We start from the raw sequence: 22,900 nt of genomic DNA on the forward strand, positions 1-22,900 counted from the left end.
CGCAGTTAAAATCTTGATTTATTTTGGTAAAATGATTCTAAAGATTGTCTGAGAGAATAACACGAGAATAGTGAAGAAAATTTTTTGTTTGTTTTAGAGCCACACCCAGGGCTTATGGAGGTTCCCAGGCTAGGGGTTCAATCAGAGCTACAGCTGCTGGCCTACACCACAGCCACAGCAACAGCAGATCTGAGCCGCATCTGTGACCTAAGCCACAGTTCACGGCAAACGCCAGATCCTTAACCCACTGAGCGAGGCCAGGGATCGAACCCCAAACCTCATTTCCACTGAGCCACAACAGGAAGTCCCTCATAGTTCCCTTAATGTAAACCTGCCTTTTTAGCCTCCTTGTCCTTTTAGATTTACACAGAAATGATGCCTCTTAGTGGCAGAAACAAGAACTTTATCCTGTGCTGATCATAGCAAAATTGATTCTTCTTTCCTTGTGCTTGTGAACAAATGGTATTGTTGTTATATGTTGCTGAACCATTGAAAGATGCTTTTTTGCAATTCTAGTAAATTCCTTACTTCAGATTTAGTACCACAGTATCTCAAGTACCTTAATCTTCCTTTGACTCTGTTGGGAAAAAGAAAATATACTGAATATGCTCTTTCCACAAGAATTTGAATTTTTTAGAAGGCAAGAACACTTAGTGCTTATTTTAAGAATACTTTATGATGTCTGTATAGTATATATTACTCCAGCTTTGGGGGTTATAAATTAATCTTGTAACCTAAAATTCTCTTTTCTAGGCTAGTACTTACTTGTAGAAGCCAGCCTAGAAATATTTATTGAATGGCTAGAATGATCTTTGAAAGCATTCATACTTAAAAAAAAAAAAAATCAAGTAAAAATTGTTGTTTTAAAGAAAAGTGGTATTATCGTGTTAAATATAATCTGAAAAATAAGAGAAAAAAAAACCCTCCTCTTAAACTCATCTAACAATTTTTATATATCTGGTTATTTTAAATTTTGTGTTTATTTGGTTAAAATTAATGTATCATTCCTCATCCCACTTAATATGTCATTTTATGACTACTACTTTAAATGGCTGCATAATAATCTATTAGTTGCAAAAACTTTTGTCCCTGTTGTGTGTACAAAGTTTTTAAAGGAGAGTGGATGATACATTTGTTTCTAAAAGATATGATTATAAGAAAAAAGTTATTCTTTGTTATTTTTTTAGGGCTGTACCTGCGGCATATGGGGTTCCCAGGCGAGGGGTCGAATCACAGCTGTAGCTGCTGGCCTACACCACAGCCACAGCAACGCCATATCCAAACATCATCTGCGACCTGCACCACAGCTCACAACAACACCAGATCCTTCACCCACTGAGCGAGGCCAGGGATCGAACCTGCTTCTTCATGGATGCTATCCAAATTTGTTTTCACTGAGCCACAACGGGAACTCCGAAAAAAGTTATTCTAATAAGGTGTAATTGCTCATCATATGAATTTTAATAAGTTGGAAAATGATAATCTTATTGTATGGTCAGTTCCTTTTTATTTTCAAACATATAAACCTGAAGCTTGAGAAAGTTGGTCATCAGTTGAGAGTAATATACCATATGTCAGCTATGTATTTTGAAGATGCTATAAACAGAAGTCAGATAACTGCTTAGGTGGAGAATTGTTGTCATAATTCTTAATGTTAACATTGTGTTCTTTTATAGATTATGGAGCTTTGTGGTGCAACAAGACTTGGTTATTTTGGAAGAAGTCAGTTCTATATTGCATTGAAACTTGTAGCTGTTGCTCAGTCTGGCTTCCCTTTAAGAGTGGAAAGTATAAATACAGGTAAACATTGGAATATATTAGTAACTCAGATGACAGTGAACTTCTAATCACAAGTGAAGTAAAGTCAGTAGAACCGATGAGTCTTTCTGATATTTCAGTGGCATTTGTGACCTTAAATGTGATGCGTTTATTCTCACTACCATGCTTTTTTTCATCTGTGAATATTAGAAAAATACGTCTATCTTAAATCTATTATGGTATATATGTATGTCATATTATTTGATGGTAGTATAAAAACTTAAAATAGTGATTTTTAAAATAATTTACTAAAAATTGATATACTTTGTGTTTTTCTACTTGGAAAAGCTACAGAAGCTCCATTTGAAATTAGAAAGTATTAGTTAACCAAAACTTTGGTTGATAGAGCTAGTATTAAAATATTGGCAAAATAAAACCTAAATACAAACATTTGACTGCCTTACAAGCATCACCTAGGATAGTTTGTTTTTCTCTTTGGAGATTCATTGATGCCTAAGTAGATGGAAATTCTATAAAGGTAGGCACTTAAATGCAGAGTTCTTTGGTTTTTATGGGAAGAGAGGGAAAGCTTGAGGCTTTCTGTAGTATTAGACTTTTGTTTTGTTTTTGCCATTTCTTGGGCCACTCCCACAGGATATGGAGGTTCCTAGGCTAGGGGTCTAATCGGAGCTGTAGCCACCGGCCTACGCCAGAGCCACAGCAGTGCGGAATTCGAGCTGCGTCTGCAACCTGCTCATGGCAACGCCGGATCCTTAACCCACTGAGCAAGGCCAGGGATCGAACCCGCAACCTCCTGGTTCCTGGTTGGATTTGTTAACCACTGAGCCATGACAGGAACTCCAGTATTATTAGACTTTTTATAAAATGGTTTTAAGTACCAGCTCAGTTTATTAGTCATCCAGAGATTTTCGTTGTGGAGCTCTGGTTTGCCACACATCATTGTTCTAGAGTTGAGAGTTTACTTTCTTTTCAAGTAACTTTTAATTCCTTTACATAAATACTGAATAACCATATTTTCCCTTCTTACTGTGGAGATTCTAAAGAGAAATGCAGGTAATGGTGGTAGGAAGAAGTATACTTTCTTCTAAAAATGATTCTGCTATATTGTTCTAGTCTGAAAGTATGCAGAAAAATTCTCAGTTTTTTATCTTTCTTCTCTATTTAAAATTGAATGTAGAATATCTGTCTGCACGAGTGTCAAGCTAAAGTGGGTAGATCCTTGGTAGGTGAACAATAAGATGTTTTCAGGAATTGCTGCAATGAAAATACCTAGATTAATCTAGTCTCAAACTTCATGTTCTTGTTTTGCTTTGAGCTCTCACATCTTCCTTTAGGGAAGCAATGTGAATAGAAACAGCCTGGGCTTCAGGGCAGGCTGACCCAGGTCCGGATCCTAACTATCAGTTACTGTCACTGACTTTGGCATCTTGGAGTCTCAGTTTGTTGTATCTATAAAATGGGGACTTTGCAAGGTCAGTGTGGTTATGAGATGAAATAAATACAGAATACCAATAGGGCCAGATGTGCTTAGAAGGGCAGTTTGGTATTACTGCTTCTTCCTAGGCTGGAGTGTCTCTAAACAGTCTAAAGGAGATGATCTGAATTTAGCAGTGATGAACATTTTGTGTCTGTTGTTTCTGTATCAGTTTTTGCAAAAGTTCTTTCTAATAGCAAATCCATCTCTTATTTCAGTTTTTAATATATATACTCTTTTTTATTTTAAAGTAATAATTATTTTTGTGGTTAACAGTAAAAGACCTTCCTCTGCCAAGATTTGTTGCCTCGAAAAATGAACAAGAATCTCGTCATACAGCCTCATATTCTTCAGATTCTGAAAACCAAGGGTCTTATTCTGGTGTAATTCCCCCCCCACCTGGCCGGGGGCAAGTGAAAAAGGGATCCATAAGCCATGATCCTGTCCAGCCTCGTGTGTCTGCGGATCAGCAGGTAATCATGTGCATGAAAAAGTCATCATCCTATGTGGATGCTTACACTAAAACATGTATTGAGTGTCTTAGTAATGAAGATGTCACTTTATTTTAAAATGATGGTGTTCTTTCTAGGAACCTGCATCCCCGGTAGTCTCGCCACAGCAGTCGCCGCCAACTTCTCCACACACGTGGAGGAAGCATAACCGTCATCCTAGTGGGGGAAATAGTGAGAGGCCTCTTGCAGGACCTGGGCCGTTTTGGTCTCCCTTTGGTGAGGCACAGTCAGGTATTTAGTAATTCTTTAAAATTAGCATTTATTAAGGGTTATAAATATAAATTGAAGGAAACCTGATAATGTTCCTTTAAGAGTTGCCTCCAAGTCAATTTCTAATTATAAGTTAAGTGCCTTAAATAGAAACAGAAGCCAACTATGAAAAATTCTAAGTTAGATACATCACTTTGAAGAGTGTTAATTGCCTTTACTTATATCTATGATGCTTAGACAAAAGTTTACTGACATCAGATTCTCTGAAGGTAAGATGAATAAGTAATTACTTCCTAGAGTATATATTCCCAAGTGTATACATTAGTGAAGGGAAGTACACTTTGTTGTAAAAATGATTCTGTCACTATATTGCTTGTTACAGCAATAAATTTGTTATTGTACCAAATGAGGCATAATTTTAAATTGACAGAAAGGATCCCACTTTGGAAATTTGTTTGCATTTCTTCAGAGTTAGAGTTTAAAAGAAAATTTTTATATGTGTATGATGATTTGTTCTCATTAAAAACCTGGTAACTCTTGAAGTTCCCATTGTGGCTCAGTGGGTTAATAACCTGACTAATATCCATGAGAATGCGGGTTTGATCTCTGGCCTCTCTCAGTGTTTTAAGGATTAGGGGCTGTCATAAACTGCAGCTTAGGTTGCAGATGTGGCTCAGATCTGGCTTTGCTGTGGCTGCGGTTAGACTGGCAGCTGCAGCTCCGATTCAGCCTCTAGCCTGTGAACTTCTATATGGTGTGAGTGTGGCCCATATAAAGCAAAAAAAAAAAAACAAAAACCAAACCTGGTAACTATTTTTTTTTTTTTTCCTCTCTCCAAAAATGAGTCAGCAGGTTTACCTATTCTGCTTTCAGGTTCTTCTACTGGTGATGCAGTGTGGTCAGGGCATTCTCCTCCTCCACCTCAAGAAAATTGGGTCAGTTTTGCAGATACTCCACCAACCAGTACTCTTTTAACCATGCATCCTGCTTCTGTCCAGGTGTGACATTTTATTGGTATTGCATTTTTATTTGCTTCATTCAGAGTATTGCTGCAGTCATTGTTTTTATATTTTGCTGCTGCAAATTCACTTTATTAAAAACAACAATAGCAACAGAACAGAACTCTGCTCTGTGCCTTTACTTCAAGTCTATTTTCATTGGAATGTTTCACTGAAAGTTTCGGCTGATTTTCTTGCTAATTCCATAGTGAAGTTTTGAAAAGTTTCTTCATCTAGGAATATATTTGCTTGGCTTTCTTAGCACATTTTACATGATTTTCTGTTGCTTACACATTGCTATCATTCTACACATTTATATAATCATTGTGAAAAAACATTTAATAACCTATATAAATATGGTTAGAGTTTATATGGTTTGTTGATGAGTTTGTGAAGACTTTTTAAATTTTTTAAACTCCACAACAGAGTCAGTTTTACTTTCAAAGATAAGTAACTTAGCAATCTTGGTCCATATAATCGTATAGATAGATACTGTACTGAGGAAAAAATGTTTCATTACAGGACCAGACAACAGTACGAACTGTAGCATCAGCTGCAACTGCCAATGAAATTCGTAGGCAATCCAGTAGTTATGATGATCCCTGGAAAATAACAGATGAACAAAGACAGTATTATGTAAATCAGTTTAAAACCATTCAGCCTGATCTTAACGGATTTATTCCAGGTGAGTTGTTAAAAACAAATTCTTCTCGATGGGCTAGGACAGAGTCTCAATTTCATAATCTCAAAGACATGGTTTTATTGGTCAGAGATTATAAAAGATAAATTAATTCTCAGATTGTTTCTAAAACATTTATAATCACTTGAAGCCAAAAACATGACATATACACATGTTAAGATTACCTTTTTCTCAGTGAAAAGTCTTAAGACTATTATCTCACATTTTATTCCTGGGGTTTTAACTTCAGAATAACATTAAACAACACTGTTTTAATATTTCAGGATCTGCAGCTAAAGAGTTTTTTACAAAATCAAAACTTCCTATTCTTGAACTTTCTCACATTTGGTAAGTGTGGGTATATCATTAGTTCGGTAATGTGGGTTGTTTCAGAGGAATGTCCAGCAGATGAATTTTTGAACTTTTAAAGAATAAACTATTAGAGCTATTCGGGTAATTAGTTCAGGAATATTCTCAAAGAACTGGGTACTGCCTTATAGTAACTGACTTCTCTCTCTCTGGAAAAGAAATAAATAATACTATAGTAGTTCCTTAAAATGTGCTAAAATTCTTTAAGCTATATCACCTGTTTCTTGTTGAAAGCAGAATGTGTGGAATAGCAGCTAGTTTGCTCATATATGGTTTTGCTTACCTCATTTGGTTTTTAACAAGTTTAGTATAAGTCCCATAGCAAGGCATGAGCTTAAGGATGTGCTTCGCTCCCATTTAAATATAGACTAAGACTCAGGATAGGTGCTGTGTAGTTGAAATTAGCCATTAAAACAAATTACAATCACAAATTACTTTTAAAAAATAATTATCATATAAACCAATGTTATTTATACTTTATAGCAATATATTTCTCTATATTCTAAATTGTTTTGTTAGTATGGTTTTTAGTATAAGCATAGAATGCTATGGTAGGAGGTAGGTAGATAATGTCTAAAACTGAAAAATCAAAAACTGGAAATATCTATGTGTAGTTTAAGGTAATAAATAAAAATGATTGCTTCTGTATCCAGGAAATGAAAGAACATCAGGGTGGGGCTGCTATTTGTTTGTATAAAGCCTTGTAATTCTATTGGATGTTTTAAAGTGCACACATGTAGAACTTGGATAACAGTAAAAACTAAATTTTTAAAAATTTTGGTGACTTATTAACTAAGCCTGGTTTTAACTAAAACCTATTACTAAAAATGCATATGGATTAAAGGTGTTTTTTTTTTTTTTTTTTTGGTAACTCTCTTGGGGCTGTTTTCAGCATTTTATTATGAGAATTTAAAGCATATAGTAAAGCTTAAAGAATTGTGCCTTGAACACCCCTTTGCTCACTGCCTACAGTTAACAGTTTGCTGTATTTGTTTTATTATACATCTTTCCATCTATGGAATTTTTAAAATTATTTATTGTTACTTTTTAGGAAAGGATTTCTCTTCTTTGTGAGACCTGAAATGAGCCAAAGCAGAACATGATTATACTAATTTTAAGTTTGTCTTCTAGGGAACTCTCAGACTTTGATAAAGATGGAGCCTTGACACTGGATGAGTTTTGTGCTGCTTTTCATCTGGTAGTTGCTAGGAAGAATGGCTATGACTTACCAGAAAAACTCCCTGAAAGCTTAATGCCCAAGCTCATTGATTTGGAAGATTCAGCAGGTGAGATTAGGAGCTGAAGAGACCTGATTGCATGCCTCCATAACCCTTGATTCTGCACGATCAAGACAGATGTTAAAATTTACTTTAAGAGCTTAGACATTTCATCAGGAGCACGTAGTTGCCATCAAAATGGGATGTATAGGCTGAATTTGAATTAATCGTTTAGCTTAGTTAGTAAACTTTAGACAAAGAGATGAAGGACTGTGTGCCACCATTTCACTTCACAGTTGTGACTTGCAGAGATGTGAAGAGCATTGCCCAGTGTCTTGTTATTTTGTTGTCTTTAATTGTATTACAGATTGAAGTGGGTAAAGTATCCTGTCTTCATTATCAACATTTTTCCATTTAATGCATCTTAATTTGTTGAAAGAAATGATTGGTTTATCATTAGACTTTGCAATCCACAAGCATTTTCCTTTAAAAAGCCAAGCTCTTTGATTTAGACTCTGAAGAAATCTGGGATATTTTTGTTTGGTTGTAGGTAATGCTGGCTTTTATCTTTTATAACCCACTGATCAAAAGCAGGAATCAAACCTGCATCCTCCTGAATGAGGTCGTTACTGTTGCGTTGCACCACAGTGGGAACTCCCAGAATTTGGCTCTTAAAAGGGCAGGGTCTGTTTAACTGAGAAATGCTAATGATCTGACTTTCTTATCTAAATTATGTGGAGAGAACCTTATACACGTCTTTACCATCATGAAAAGAATAGTCTCCTTAGAGTTAAGAATCCGAATGTGCTTTTAGTTTTGCTAATTACTCCTATGACCTTGGGCAAGTTCTCACTGCTAATTTTTTTTTTTCTCTTGTGTTTCTCCACCTGAAATGTGGATTTGATGCCATTCATACTTCAAGACCTGAATTGTATATTGACTTTTTATCAACCAATAGGTTGATGAAGTAATTTACTGTTGTTTACATTTTTTTAGAAACATTATACTATGAGGATTGTAGGATTTTCCTAGTCATTTCAGGTAGTCATTTGGCATCACTTATCCTCCAAAGAGCTAAAAGCTAAGTATTTTTGTTAGATAATTTTGCTTTAGAGTTCTTTGGTTTACCTAATAAAGAAATAAGCAAAAATAACTTCTTTATTTAGCTTATTTGATAGCAGCCAAAAGGGACACAGTGGTAGCTATAATCGGATTGTATCAGTGATTTGTAAATTTGGCCTTGTATGTAGGGTTTTTCTGTGACTTTAATTTTAAAAAAACTGATAGCATACTAATACAAGAAATAAGTCAAGCTTATTCTGTTGTATGTCATTTTCTAGAGACTTGTCATCTTGTTATCCTATTGGATTCAGATAGGTGAATCTGGTTTTTGCATAGAGTCAGTAGAGTCTTTTTCTTTCTTTCTTTAATTTAAATAAAATCTGGCTCTTTGTAATCCTGATCTGCTGATGAGATTTTTAAGGCTGACGATTCGAGGTGTTCTTTCCTAGGCATTTGTCTTTTCATACCTTAACACAGAGATGCTCTGCGTTTTCTGCCTGCGTGTATCTATACGCTTTTGCTCTAACTATAATTTTAAATGTATCAAAGACTGAGTTTTTTCCACGTCTAACATAGTATTATATGTTTTCCCAATCAAAGTTATTGTAAATATTTTGATCACACAATATTAGATTAAAATCTGCTTTGCCTGCTTATAAATATTAAACTTGGAGTTCTGTTTTGAGGTAGAAAGAACCATTTAATCTTTTTTCTCCTACCTATCTTAGGCCTGAGAGGCATACGACACAAAGCCCTTCAAATATGGAAATTGTTACGTAAATACTATGAATCAATCAGTATCCTTAAAAACCATTTTAACATAGCTGTGATTTTAGAAGTTCCCAGTTGAAGGAGAAATATCCAAATGCTTTCTTTTGGCTGACCTGGGAACTTTTCGTAAACATCCCTTCTGTGGAGCCTTTGGAGTTACAGGCAAAGGTGGTTTCTGTCTTCCCTGATTTCTTCATAGCATATCCTACAGGCTGTTCATTTTGGCACACATTGCACTGAATCCAGTTCTTTCTTTTCCCCCTTTCTACCGCTACACTCTTGAGCTCCTTAAAAAACAGGAATGTATCATATTCATTGTCGTGATCTCAGGACCTACTTCTTGGCAAGTATGTACTAAGTTGCTCAGTAAATGATTATTGAGTAAATTATGCTAAATGTGTGCCATTTTTAAAGTAGGATTTTTTTTTTTTAACATTTCTACCTTTGGAAAATAACAGTCGTTTGTTATCTGAAGCTTGTGATGTTGGGACATATTAAAATATTAGCTCCACAAGTATTCTATATTTATAATTTAAATACCTTACAGAAAAATAGATGACGAATATTGGTGACTTGAGTTACAGTTGCTCAAAGTAACAAACTAAGCTTTTTTTTTTTTTTGTATTTTTGCCATTTCTTGGGCCGCTCTCATGACATATGGAGGTTCCCAGGCTAGGGGTCTAATTGCAGCTGTAGCCGCCGGCCTACGCCAGAGCCACAGCTACGTGGGATCTGAGCTGGGTCTGCGATCTACACCACAGCTCATAGCAACGCGGGATCCTTAACCCACTGAGCGAGGCCAGGGATCGAACCCGCAACCTCATGGTTCCTAGTCGGATTCGTTAACCATTGCACCATGACGGGAACTCCCAAACTAAGCTTTTTGTAAGCATGCCAGTATGGGTGGGATATATATGTATTTTTTCCAAAGTCATTTGAACAGATTTATGAGATTAATTATCAGATAGAACAGACAACTAAAGATCATAGGTAGAAGTATTATGTTGACTTGAATTAAAATTTTTAACATTGAACATCACTGAACTTAACAGCTAGAGTAAATAAAAAGGGAAACCTGACCTTCGTTTTCTTACGAAAGTATACAAAAATTCATCTATGGAAACAGCTTTCTGAAGCTAAATTCAAAAAAGAGTGATCATCTTCGAGGAATAGTTATCTTCCGTTAAAAAAAAAAAAAAAAAGATTACCTGTCCTGCTAGCCTACCACAATGGATCTTAAAGAAAAAACCAAATATGTCGAGTTGTACATCATAAACTCAATCTCTAAAGAATCTTCTTGTAGCACAGTTGCAATTATATATATCTTTTTGTGATTATTTGGTAAATTTCTTTCTCTTAAACTAGATTAGAACTTCCTGGGCAGGTCATAACCAGATCAGTCTTGTTCATTATATTTCAGCACCTAGCAGAATGCAGATTGAGTAGGCGTTCACATTTTGAAATGACTAAATGGCTGAACCACTTGTTTTTAAGAACTATTTCCTGTCACCACTCTACATTGCTCACATAAGCACATCATAGTATCTGGTTGAGCTGCTCAGAGAGGGAAAGAAAATTGTTTACTACTCTGTGTTCTCCTCCATACTTGCTGCTTACACAGTAAATTTGAACACACATTTCATTGTTGATATGGTTCATAATGTAGATCCCCAGTCTTCTAGTGATAACTTTTAACATGAATATCTTTAAAAGCCAGAGACTTATTTATGAATAGTTTGCCAAAAATCCATACTTGAGACTAGCCTGATGCAAGTTAATTACTGTTAGGAGTTTCTCTTGTGTTCATCCGGGTAATTTTAACATTTAAAAGCCTACAGAAGTAACACATGCGTCTATCTGGTTTTTTACGCAAGTGCAGTTATATTTTACACCCTTGCTTTTTTTCTAAAACATGTTTTCTAAAACAGCTCTGCTCTTTTTCACTTAATAGAGCTGTCACATTCTTTACCATACTTAATGGTTCTTCCTTAATTTAACCAGCCCCTTATTGATGGAATTTTCCAGTAGTTTCCTGGCTTTACCTTTTAAAAGGTGCTGCCAAAAAAAAAAAAAAAAAAAAAAAGTACATATCTTTTTATGTATTTTGTACAGAGTACCTCAAATCTTTATTTTGGAAAATTTACTGTCCAAGTGCCTTTAGTTGCAGAGGAAAAATAATGAAAACAGGCACTAATATTCATCATCAACTTTATATTAAAGAATTACTTCTCAAGCTCCCCTTGTGTACACATACACATACATATACATTCTTAACACTGCTGTCATTTATTTTCATTTTGTGGGGTATTGATGAATGCGTACAGTTGCAGATATTCTCAGAGATGCACCATTCAATGAAATTGGACAAAATAATTAGAACTCCTCAAATTCCTGGCAAAAATATTGACAAACAAGGCTAGTGATACTTGAAGGATGACACAATAGGGGCTCTAAAAGATAATGGTATAAATGTCAGTAAATAGTATAAATAGTCCTTGGGAATATTTAATGATACCCTTAATTATTTTTTGCAGAAATGAGCTTTTTTTTTTTTTTTTTTACAACTATGTTGTGAAAGTCAAAGTAAAGTGAAGGATGTCTGTCTTGCTCTGTTAGGAAGAGAACTCTGGAAATAAATGAGAACCTTGTCTTCTTGCTCAATACTCTTTATTTACTGTACTTACTTATGGGCCTCAGTAAATGTTCACTGACTGAATTTGTGCTTTTATTAATTTTGCCACCAAATTTCACACAAAAATTTTAACATTCTTTATTCTTTATACTCATTTTCTGTGTGAGTTTTGATGACAAAGCCCTGTTAAGTTTTTTGGGTTTTTTTGTTTGTTTGTTTGTTTTTTTTGTCTTTATGAAATTTTAGTCCTTATTTTAAGTGGATTAACTTTAAATGGGCTTTTTCCATTTTTAGCTATCCTTAGATTAAGGGAAACCTATATATCTGTAGGTAATATTCTTTGAAGTATAATAGCTGAGTCAAATAGTATTTGCTATAAAGTGTCGATGGTACTGCAAAAAAAAGGTCAACAGGTACAGTTTAATTAGTACATGGGATGAATGTCTTATTTCTTTTAAATCTTGCTGGACATGGTTTACTTCTGCTTTTAAAAAATCTTTGGTTTTAATTTAAAACTGAAGACTTCTACATAGTCCTTCTTAAGGTCTGCTTACTAAATTTCCATTTTGTGGAGTATTGGGAAGAAGTGGAATTAATTTTGAAAATAGAGCATACTTTTTTGATCCATATGATTCAAGACAAAGCATACCTTAAATTAAATCTTAAATTTCTTCATGTGTTTGTATTGCATATCCCTTTTTTTAAGTGTGAATGCAGAAGATACCATCTATAGTTTTCCTTGCAGACTTAAAATTTTTCCAAACTTTTTAAAAAATTTTAAATGTTTTTCTTATAAGAATAATATTCACATCTCAGGCAAATAAAAGTTATAGTTACTTTCCTTAGATGAAGCTATTAAATGAGATTAGAACCCTGAACCTTCATGATTGAAGAATTCTTCCTGGATTTGTTTTGCTATCTGAAAGGAAAATAAGCTTTAAATGATAGGACTTTAGGGAGTGTATATATTTCTATAAGATTAACAGTAGCTGGCAGTCATTTTTGAAACAATTTTTTAGTATGTTGAATGTAATACTAAGAAAATCAGAGAAATTTGGAGTGGTTAGGTTATAAACCTAGAATAAAACTGATGTTGTTTAAGAAAGGTTGTTCAGTAGGTAAACTGACCTGAATCAGAGTCTAGGGAGGCTAAAAGGATGAAAACTATTGAGAGTGTTTTTATTTTCTAGTGCAATCCTGAAAATAAGGTTTGCACTTTTAATATTAATCATTACTAACTTTTAAATGTAGATTGGCTACATCAGTATGATCATACTGGGTTGTGTCTTCCAGACACGCTTTTATACGTGGAAATACTCTGCATAAAAGCCCTTTTGGGTTTGACTTTAACAAATAATTTAGGCTCATGCTCTTCTTTTTCAGCCCTGATGCTCTGATGATGTCAGGGGCAGAGCAGAACCCTCAGGAGGGAGGCAGGGTTGACACAGTGTTCCAGCAGGAGGCTAGGTTGGAACACTGCACCAGGTAAGAGTAAAACTATACCCCTGCCTCCATAAGGATACAGTCTTAAAGACTAACTTTGTGGGTGGCCATGAAGCTCTTTGTTGGAGTATTTATAAGGAGCCAGGTTGAAGGAGGTGCAGTTTATTTACAGACCTAATACCGCTCTTCAGACTCATGACTGTTATTTTCTAGAACATAGATAATTTGCTCTTTTTCTACTCTCCTTTGTTGTTTTGTATATGAAACAGGAAAGAAGCAGTATGTAATTTTGCTAATTTATTCCAGAGATAATTTTTGAATTTTCTAGGACAGTGATTTTTTTTCAAGAGTTTTAGTCTTAGACCACATATAAAGGTCTTAAAATTGGGGGTGGGGGCACAAAGAGCCTTTGTTTTTGTAGATTAGCTCTATCAATAGTTACCCTATTGGAAATTAAAACTGATAAATTTTTTAAATACTCTTACTGCTTTGTTTTAAGATAATAATAATAAACCCCATACCTATTAACATAGACTTTTTAGGAAAATAACTATATTCTCCAAAATAAAAAATTTGTAAAGGAGTGGCATTGTTTTACAGTTTTACAAATCTCTTTAATATCTGGCTTGATAGAAGACAAATTCTCATCTAGCTGCCTTCTGCATTCGGTCTGATGGGTTCGTTACTTTCTTTGTGGTATCAGGGGTTGGCACACTTAGCCCTGAGGCCAGATCTAGTCTGCTGACTGCTTTTGTATAGCCTGCAAGCAAAGAGTATTTTTTGTTTTTCTTTTTAATCATTGAGGAAAAAGGAATAGTATTTTTATCACAGATGAAAATTATATGAAATTAGAATTTCAGCATCCATAAATAAAATTTTATTGGAACGCAGCCAAACCCATTCATTTGTGAATTGCCCATGGGTTGCTTTGGCATTGTAGAAGGAGAGTTAAGTAGTTGCAACGGTGACCTTATAGCCTGCAGAGCCTAAAATATTTACTATCTGGCCCTTTGTTAAAAAAAGATTTCCAGGAGTTCTCATTTTGGCTCAGTGGGTTAAGAACCTGACATGGCGTCCATGAGGATGTGGATTCTGGCCTCACTCGGTGAGGTATTGCTGTAAGATGCGGCATAGGTCGCAGAGGCGGCTGGGATCTGTGGCTGTGGCATAGGCCAGTAGCTGCAGCTCCGAGTCAACCCCTGGCCCAGGAACTTCCTTATGCCGCAGGTGCGGTCCTAAAAAGGAAAAAAGAAAAGGTTGCCAATCCTTAGTACATGAAGAAAATTTGGCCTCACATAGTAAAAGGGAGAACTACTTTCAGATAATTATGGATATTACTGTACATATCACTCCAGGAAAATAACTGTATCAGAATAATTATGGAGCATAATTGTTTGGATAATTATGGTTATTACTATTAGTACTACACCAAAACTCAAACAATGGTAATTTCTTAAAGGTTAATTGCAGTTTGAAAACTGAAACATATATTAATGAATTGTTTGTTTGTACTATTACATTAAAATCTGTAGATCTCTCTTGTATTTTGAATGACTCTTTTACCCATGTATGGGTTTGTAACATAGTACATTGATTATTTATAAAATATCAGTTTGTTAAATTTCGCAGATGTTTTAGATGTTGGGACATTTTATTATAAATTATCAAAAAGCTTATTTGTTAACATTACAACCTGTCTTATTAAAGAAGTATTTTTAGTACTGGGAAGCGCTTGAGCTAGTAGACATGGATACCCATTTTCCATATTTCTAATTGTCATTTAAAAGCTTGAACTTTGTCATTAGTAACAAATTTTGAAAATAGCTATTTTCCTTGAAGGGATAGGATCACTTAACTCATTTCTGAGAACATCCCTACCTAGCATGTCTGAATAATTACAGTTTATCAGCTGTTCTTTCGAGAAAAGTGGTGTTCCATGAAAAAAGGGACTTGTCCAGCTGACAACTGAATAACACAAGTAGACAACCATTGAGGCAACAATTACACTTTGATATGGAGAAGTGCTTTGTATGTATTTCCCATTTTGCCACACAGAGAATTTTAAAAATGTGTTTCCAGGGATGAGATTTAATAAAAGTAATAATTTTTACTGCTTAATTTTGAACGTTCTTTGCCATGCATATTTATTGATTTATTTTTATTTATTTTATCTGGAATGTGTGGTGGTGAAGAATACAGTGACTGCTGGTACATTTAGGTGCCACTGCCGTGATTCTTGCCAATAAGCTAGGAGTTTTACCCACCATTGCTTTCGCACCATCAGCGCATAGGCCAACACAGGAAAAAAAAGCATTATCACTATTATTAAAATAATTTTGACTTTTTAGGCCTCCCTAACAGAGTCATGGGGACTCCCAGCAGTCCATGGTTGACAATTTAAGAACTATTACTCCAGGAAAATAACTGTATTGGAATGATTATGAAGCATGATTATTTTGAATAATACTTCATTTCGCAGCCTCGAAGGGCTGCACCCACTGGTATCCAGAATCCATCCTAAACCATAACTTCCTGCAGTGGGGGTGGCATACACTCTACCCTAAATTTATCAGTAGAAGACTGACAGGATAACAGAGGTCTGGACAGTCCAGTCAGGGTCCCCGTTGCCCTAAGATGACTTTTGAAACTTAAGAAATAATATAGTGTGGCCTTTTTTTTTTTTTTTGTCTTTTTGCCATTTCTTGGGCCGACTCACACAGCATATGGAGGTTCCCTGGCTAGGGGTCCAATCGGAGCTGTAGCTGCCAGCCTACGCGAGAGCCACAGCAACGCAGGACCCGAACCACGTCTGTGACCTACACCACAGCTCACAGCAACGCTGGATTGTTAACCCACTGAGCAAGGGCAGGGATTGAACCGCAACCTCATGGTTCCCAGTCGGATTCGTTAACCACTGCGCCACGATGGGTACTCCTAGTGTGACTTTTAAATAGGCTCTTTGGAAAATTAATCATCCTATAGTTAATACTATTTTTATTCTAGCTTTCTCTTCTTTAGTATCTGCTTTTGGGGATCTTTTAAAGACATTTCTTCATTTACCATCCTTCTAACAGAGTTTCCCTTCCAGTAAACTGTCATATCTGTAGCCATTATCCTTCTTTCCTTAACTCCCTTTCCCTTTGTTACCATGGGGGAAAATAGTCCACAATTTTTGTTCATACCAAAAACTACGAGCTATCCTCACAAGGAATTTGCTGCTACTATTTATCAATAGTTATTTTTTCATTCACTTTCCTAAGAGCTCTGTGTTAAGAGGTCTTGATAGAACATTATCTGAAGCATTTCTGCCTCTTACTGTTTCATACACTCTCATGCCTTTATTGAGAAAGGAATAGAATTAAGAAAAATAGCAACAATTTTTGATCTTAGAAAACAAAAATTTATCAAAGTATGATAAAATTAGACTACAAATTAGAACTTATAATGTGATATGACTATAAAATAATGTCAGAGTGAGTCAAAAGGAAGTATTTTGAGATAGTGATGTAACAGTGAAGAAGAATTTTGAGAACTTTTCAAAGTATCAGTAGTTAATTTAGGTTCTAGGAAAATAACAGTAAAGGATAATGAGTTAAAATGAATAACACAAAAAGTAACTCATTCAGTAAATGAATGCCTTGTATGTATTAGGTCCTGTATTAGGCGCTAAAAGGTGAAGGATTTACTAATGAATAGATTGGAAGGTTAGAACCTATACATTGCTAAGTTATATAGCTGCTATGTAGGAATTTGAAGTGTAACACTAACGTTTTACGGCTAATGTCTTTGTTTCTGATGGAGAAACTCAGGTGCAGTTTTGTTCAACTTGCCCATGGTGAAACAATGAGATAATGACTGATATTAGAATCCTATTTTTGATACAGGTTCTAAGCAGATTAGGTTCTCCCCATTAATTTGGCAATTAATAATGACTTTCAGACCGGGATTATGTTCAAAACTGTGTCAAACGTGGCAAAATTGGAATGAGAATTTAGTACCATTGAAATTCCTTCTGTTTTTAAATCACAGTTTATTCTGTTTTTAAATCACAGTTTAAGAGAGTTTAAATGAGGCCTTAACTAATTGAAAGTAGAGTTTGATACCACAACACTAAAAACCACTTTGAAAGTGTGTCATGGATTTATAACTCTATCAGTTGTCTATAAATGCTAGTGAGGCTAATGATAAAAGTTTGTTTCATGTGGGCTCATTGACTTTGCTTTTTGCTCATGCCTGGAATCTTCCTCACTTCTTGCTGTCTACCTTGCAAATATATGCTGCTTCTTGGTAAGGAGGAAGATTTGTAGAGAAAATGCCAGTGAATTAGCATAAATTAGCAGATCCCAAAGTATGTGCCAAGGAAACATTGAGGGATTTTTATCTGATTGAAAAAAGGTTTGTGTTTGGGATAAACTGATTTAAATAAAGTTTATTTGCTCTGAGACAAGACAAGTCTTTGATATGCAAATATGTGTGAGGACACACCAATAGGAAGTACGGTATTCTCATATTTATTTGAGCAGAATACCTAATTAAAAAAAAAAAATACCTTACTGATTACTCCATGGAATACACTTTGGAAAGTGGTACAAATCCATCCCTATTAGAAAAGGATTCAAAGCATGTGCCCTATTGCATTCTTATATTCATTACCTTTTTTCTATTTATTTGTAACTAGATTTCATTTTCATGGAAAACTCTGGTTTCAGGTAGACAGTAAGTAGCCAGAGTAAATATCACTTGATTGTCTGATTGTTAAAATGTTTGTTTTGGGAAAATGAGGAAAAGAAGTTCAGAATATAAATTACTACTTGTGAAAAATTCTCTATTCATTTTTTTTAATGAGTAAATATTCCTAAACTAAAATACATTGTTTATAGAGAATTTCTCTATTTTTAAATTGCAGACGTTGGAGATCAGCCAGGTGAGGTAGGTTATTCAGGCTCTCCTGCAGAAGCACCTCCAAGCAAGTCGCCATCAATGCCATCACTAAACCAGACTTGGCCTGAGCTGAATCAGAGCAGTGAGGTTAGCAAAGCTTCCCTTTTCTTTCACTAACATTAACTTTTTTAAGGTAAGAAGTTCTAAGCAGAGTAATTTCAGCATATAGCTCCTTCTGTGTGCATGCATAGTTGAGGGACCATATCAAATGTGGCTGTGATAGATGTTTGTAATTATATGACTCTTTGAGGTTTTCAGAATATTTTTTCATATATTATGTACTATCGTTTAGTTTCCACCATTCATTCCTACTAAAACCTTGTGAGTTAAGACGAGGCAGACACTCAGTCTTAATATCAAAATGGTGAATGTCTTGGACAAAATAGCCAGTGAGGGACAAGGGCTGAGGTTTGAACACAAGTGCTTTGGTATTCAGTCAGCTAGCGCACCTGCACTGTCACACTACCTTCTCATTCCTGTAAGCAAAGCCTGAGATAACAAATTTGGAAACTCAATATTGGAAGTGGTATAGAGGCCACTAATCCAGCTTTCCACATGATACAGTTTTTTCCATAGCCCAAGCAATTCATAATAATTTATTTTATTTAATATAAAATGGAATGATTTAACCTTATTAAATGCAGCAGTTAAAGACCACTTTATATAAAGATCATGTTATGTAAGATCCAGCATAACATGCAAAACAGAATTTGAGAAAAATGCATTCCTTCCTCCCCCATGACTGTGGAACTCCATTACAGAAGACAGTGAAAGTAAGGCCACTCTGATTAGAGTGAGGGAAGAGGACCCGAGGCCCTGCCTCTCCAGTACACCTCCTGAGGCCCCTCTGTTAAACCTGATGCTCTGTAGAACTCCAATTAAAACTATGGCTCAGCCTGTTAGAGCAGTTTGCTTTGTGAACAACTTAATGGTTTTTTCTTACAGTTTTTCTGTCACTTTTAGAGTGATAATAAAAAAGTTTGTTGACTTTCAGGAAGGAACTCTAAGCTTCTATGCTTTTCATGCTTTTAAAGCCTGAAAAGTACTTGGTTTAAGAGACACTAGTTAATTTTGGACAGTCGGAAAACAGAGAAGTAACTGGCAGTTTTAAAGTCCTTGCTGCTGTTATATGACATAGTCACAGATACCTTCTCAGACATTATGACATACCAAACAGCATGCTGTCAGATGTCAGACCTTTTGTGTGAGTGTTTTTCTAGGAGGAAATTTAAGCCTTGAAATTTAGTAGTGGAGAGACTTTATAGAGAATAGGGTCAGTGTTTTTGAAACCACTGTTTTTGCTGCATTTATTCACTTCAGTCATTTATCTAAGCAATATCAAATTAAAAATATTTTTACTGATATCAGTTCAAAAGTAAAAGCAATTCTTTCTACAGAATCTCAAATCTAAAGCCCACCTTCATTCCAAATAAAATTGCATGTGATCATTAAAGAGGAGGAATGGAAATCCCCTTCAAATCTGATTTAAGCAGTTGCATTTTCCTTTTTAAAATATACTTAGCAAGTTTCATTTTGTAGTATTTGTTAACAGTGATTTTTTTTTTTACTATGTGTAGCAAATCAAAATGTTGTGAAAACTAACATTGATTTTTGACATATTTTAATGATGTTTATTTAAAAAATCTACTTATAATTGGAATTTATATTTTAAATTTTAATCAAAGTACTAATATCCTTTCAACAAATATTTATTCAGCACCTGTAAATGTGGATGAGGCATTGTAGGGGATAAATAATAATAACACTAATAATAATCCCTAACATTTATTGAGCACTTTTGATATGCCAATTCTGTTCAAAAAGCTTTTTACATATACTAACTCTTTACATCTTTCTAACAATCCTGTGATGCAGGCATTATTAATCTCATGTTAGAGATGGTGAAACTGGAACACAGGGAGGTTAAATTACTTGCCTAAGATGTACAGCATAAGTAGAATTCTAGTAGTCTACTTCCAGAGCCTGTACTCTTAGCCATTATGTTAAAGTTAACAAAGATAAGAGTGTTTCTCTGCTCTCCAAATAACTTACATAGTCTTGGGAAACCAAGTAAAATCTCATGCCGCCAATAGGTAAATAAATGTCTTCTTTTTGGAAAAAAATATTCTGCATTTTAGCTTTTCTCCACAGTTAGATAATTAGGATTTTAAAAATTCCTTCTATACCTATGCAACAATAATTATTGAAGAAACTAATTGTATTAACAAATTTGGTTCATCACTTCCTTGAAAGTGAAAAAAAGTGAATTACTGTGGATTACATTAGCCATTTGAGTAGATAATTTTTATTAATGTGTTCATTTGCTAATATTTAATTTCCTTATATGTCTTCTCAAATTGAATATCACTATTTTAAATATTAAGTTGAACTTTGAAGCATCAAAATGCATACTTTTCCATAGTGTATATAAAAAGAGGATTTTGGTTAATGGGTGAGATGTCTATGTGTAAACATTCGTGTGTATATATTGTATATGTGCAGGTGTTTTTCCTTCAGAGTATAACTGAAAATTCTTTAGAATCAAATTTTAATAATAATGTTAATGATTTTGATATAAAAATCATGTTATTTATTGCTAAGATCAAATGTAATTTACTAAAATTAATAATCACGTATCACAGCTCCCGTCGTGGCTCAGTGGTTAGCAAATCCAACTAGGAACCATGAGGTTGCGGGTTTGATCCCTGGCCTTGCTCAGTGGGTTAATGATCCGGCGTTGCCATGACTGTGGTGTAGGTTGCAGACGTGGCTCGGATCCCGTGTTGCTGTGGCTCTGGCATAGGCCGGTGGCTACAGCTCCAATTAGACCCCTAGCCTGGGAACCTCCATATGCCAAGGGAGCAGTCCTAGAAAAGGCAAAAAGATTAAAAAAAAAAAAAAAATCACCTATCACACCACCTAATTTGAGGTATGATATTTGTGTACCTCTTTTAGAAGAGTAGCATCTTCTATATATAACATACTCAGTTGCTTGATTTGCTTTCATTGTGGCCGCATTCTAATTTTTCTAGCATGGGGTTGGAGGCGGGTGCCTGATGAGCAGTTCTGTCTTGTGATCTGGCATGGCCCTGTTCGTAATGCTGATTGCAGGGGTTGACTTGCTATAGATTGACATAAGCTCAAACATGTGTTAATTCCAGAAATCTTCGCATTTTATCTCAATTATATTTTATTTAATATCTATACATATATATACATCTATATGTAATATGTGCACGTACATAATAGAATCATCTTTCAGGGGTCGCACTGGCAAGTCACACTGACTTGCTTTGTTTTGACCAAAATTTGGTACTCAGGATTCATTAGCATAGCCAAACCAATGCATTAACATTTGGATTTTAAAAGAATTTGAAGTTATTCTTTCTCCAGTCAAAACAAACCCCTTTACTTTTTAATTTTGTCACATTTATACTCTGTTCCTTTATTGTGTTTTGAGTTTGAATTCTGTAAGGATTTGAATCTCTTCCATAGAGATTGCAATAGCTACTGTACATTTGATTGTGAAGCTGCTCACTTTAACTACAAGATGACCCAGCATAGTTAAGTTTAAAAGTTTATGGAAAAATGGAACTTAGGGAATTTGTCAGGCCTACAAAACACAACTTGCAGTGCAACCTCTGAATTACTTTGCTAAATCTTCTCCAGTGATCTTTTACTCCATCTTTCTCATCATGCTGACTTGTCTCTCCTCTGTCTGTTCAGCAGTGGGAGACATTTAGTGAACGCTCTTCAAGCTCACAAACTCTGACCCAATTTGATTCTAACATTGCACCAGCTGATCCTGTAAGTCAATCACTTAGCTTGCTTGTTTGAAATTAATTTTATTAACCCAAATTTCCATTCGTTATGGTTTTTAGCTGATATGCATGATTCAGTGGAGTGCCTAGAGGGAAGTGGTAGCAGGCTTTTCAATTTTTGTGTGCTTAATGGTGGAAAGAACATTTTTTAAAAATCATTCTTTGTATTTTCTAGTTATTTTAGTGAGAGAAACTTTTAAGATTTGGTATATGTGTCTAAAGAGGCATTTTGTGACAATTGATTTAGTTGACCTTGTTTTCATTTGCTAATGAGTGTGTGTTTTATTAAACATACAGTGCTTATTTCATTGTAATGACAGTAAATATTATTTCATTTGTATGCTTACACATCATGTAATATGTACTATGTATGTAAATATTCAGTGTCATCTTTTAACAGTTTAGATGGTACAGTTTTGATATAACCACCATGTTGAGTTCTGTTACAAGAGAATTAAGCTCAGCAAAACAATACAGAGTTGTTGGTCAAAGATTCCCATTGTGCAGAGGAGCCTCTGTCTTGTCTTCCTGTGGTTCAGTGTGTTGTTGCTTTGAAAATGCTACAAAGTTCACCTCCTGATTTAAAACAAATTCTATCACCATAGATTGACCTTTATATATGCCCCACCTGTCCCTCAAGTTATTTGAAAACTTCAAAACTTTAGCTTTTAATCCTTCTTGTCACTGTTCACTCCTGCTTTTTCTTGTTTATTTTTTTCTTATAAAGAAAATGACATACTAGTAAGCACCTTTCAAAAAGTAAGTCGGAAGGGCAGAAGAGTGTAAAGGTAGGATGTTAAAAAATGAGTTCAGTGGAAAGAACGAAGAGAGAGATACAAGGCATTCCTTTTGTATGTTTGATCAAAGGCAGCCAGCATTTATTAATTAAATGTGAAAATAGTCTTCTTATTTAATGTGGATTTGGGAGAAGTGGCACTAAGATAATAGTACATCTTCAACATTTTAAATGAATGGATCTTTGGTATGTTTAG

At 34.9% G+C, this 22,900-nt stretch overlaps 1 protein-coding gene across 20 annotated transcripts in view; it reads left to right on the forward strand.

Moving 5' to 3' along the window:
* The window catches only part of REPS1 (RALBP1 associated Eps domain containing 1), an 83,997-nt gene that overhangs the window by 40,676 nt on the left and 20,421 nt on the right, over window positions 1-22,900 (forward strand). For 4 of the 20 annotated variants that reach the window (XM_085025091.1, XM_005659169.4, XM_005659170.4 and 1 more), the window contains 9 exons: window positions 1,677-1,800; window positions 3,530-3,726; window positions 3,843-3,996; window positions 4,849-4,973; window positions 5,496-5,658; window positions 5,937-6,000; window positions 7,153-7,307; window positions 18,053-18,174; window positions 21,814-21,894. In XM_085025091.1, the coding sequence (XP_084881217.1) occupies window positions 1,680-1,800; window positions 3,530-3,726; window positions 3,843-3,996; window positions 4,849-4,973; window positions 5,496-5,658; window positions 5,937-6,000; window positions 7,153-7,307; window positions 18,053-18,174; window positions 21,814-21,894 (1,182 nt within the window). In that variant the 5' untranslated portion in view covers window positions 1,677-1,679. The remainder of the gene's footprint in view (window positions 1-1,676; window positions 1,801-3,529; window positions 3,727-3,842; window positions 3,997-4,848; window positions 4,974-5,495; window positions 5,659-5,936; window positions 6,001-7,152; window positions 7,308-18,052; window positions 18,175-21,813; window positions 21,895-22,900) is intronic. The other 16 variants (XM_021087342.2, XM_085025050.1, XM_085025106.1 and 13 more) reach the window with 5 other exon arrangements.

Source organism: Sus scrofa, chromosome 1, assembly GCF_054392235.1.
Source record: "Sus scrofa isolate SSC_HxYL_T2T_F1_AM1 chromosome 1, Sscrofa_HxYL_maternal_Yorkshire_Landrace_v2.0, whole genome shotgun sequence".
NCBI classification, from domain to species: domain Eukaryota; kingdom Metazoa; phylum Chordata; class Mammalia; order Artiodactyla; family Suidae; genus Sus; species Sus scrofa.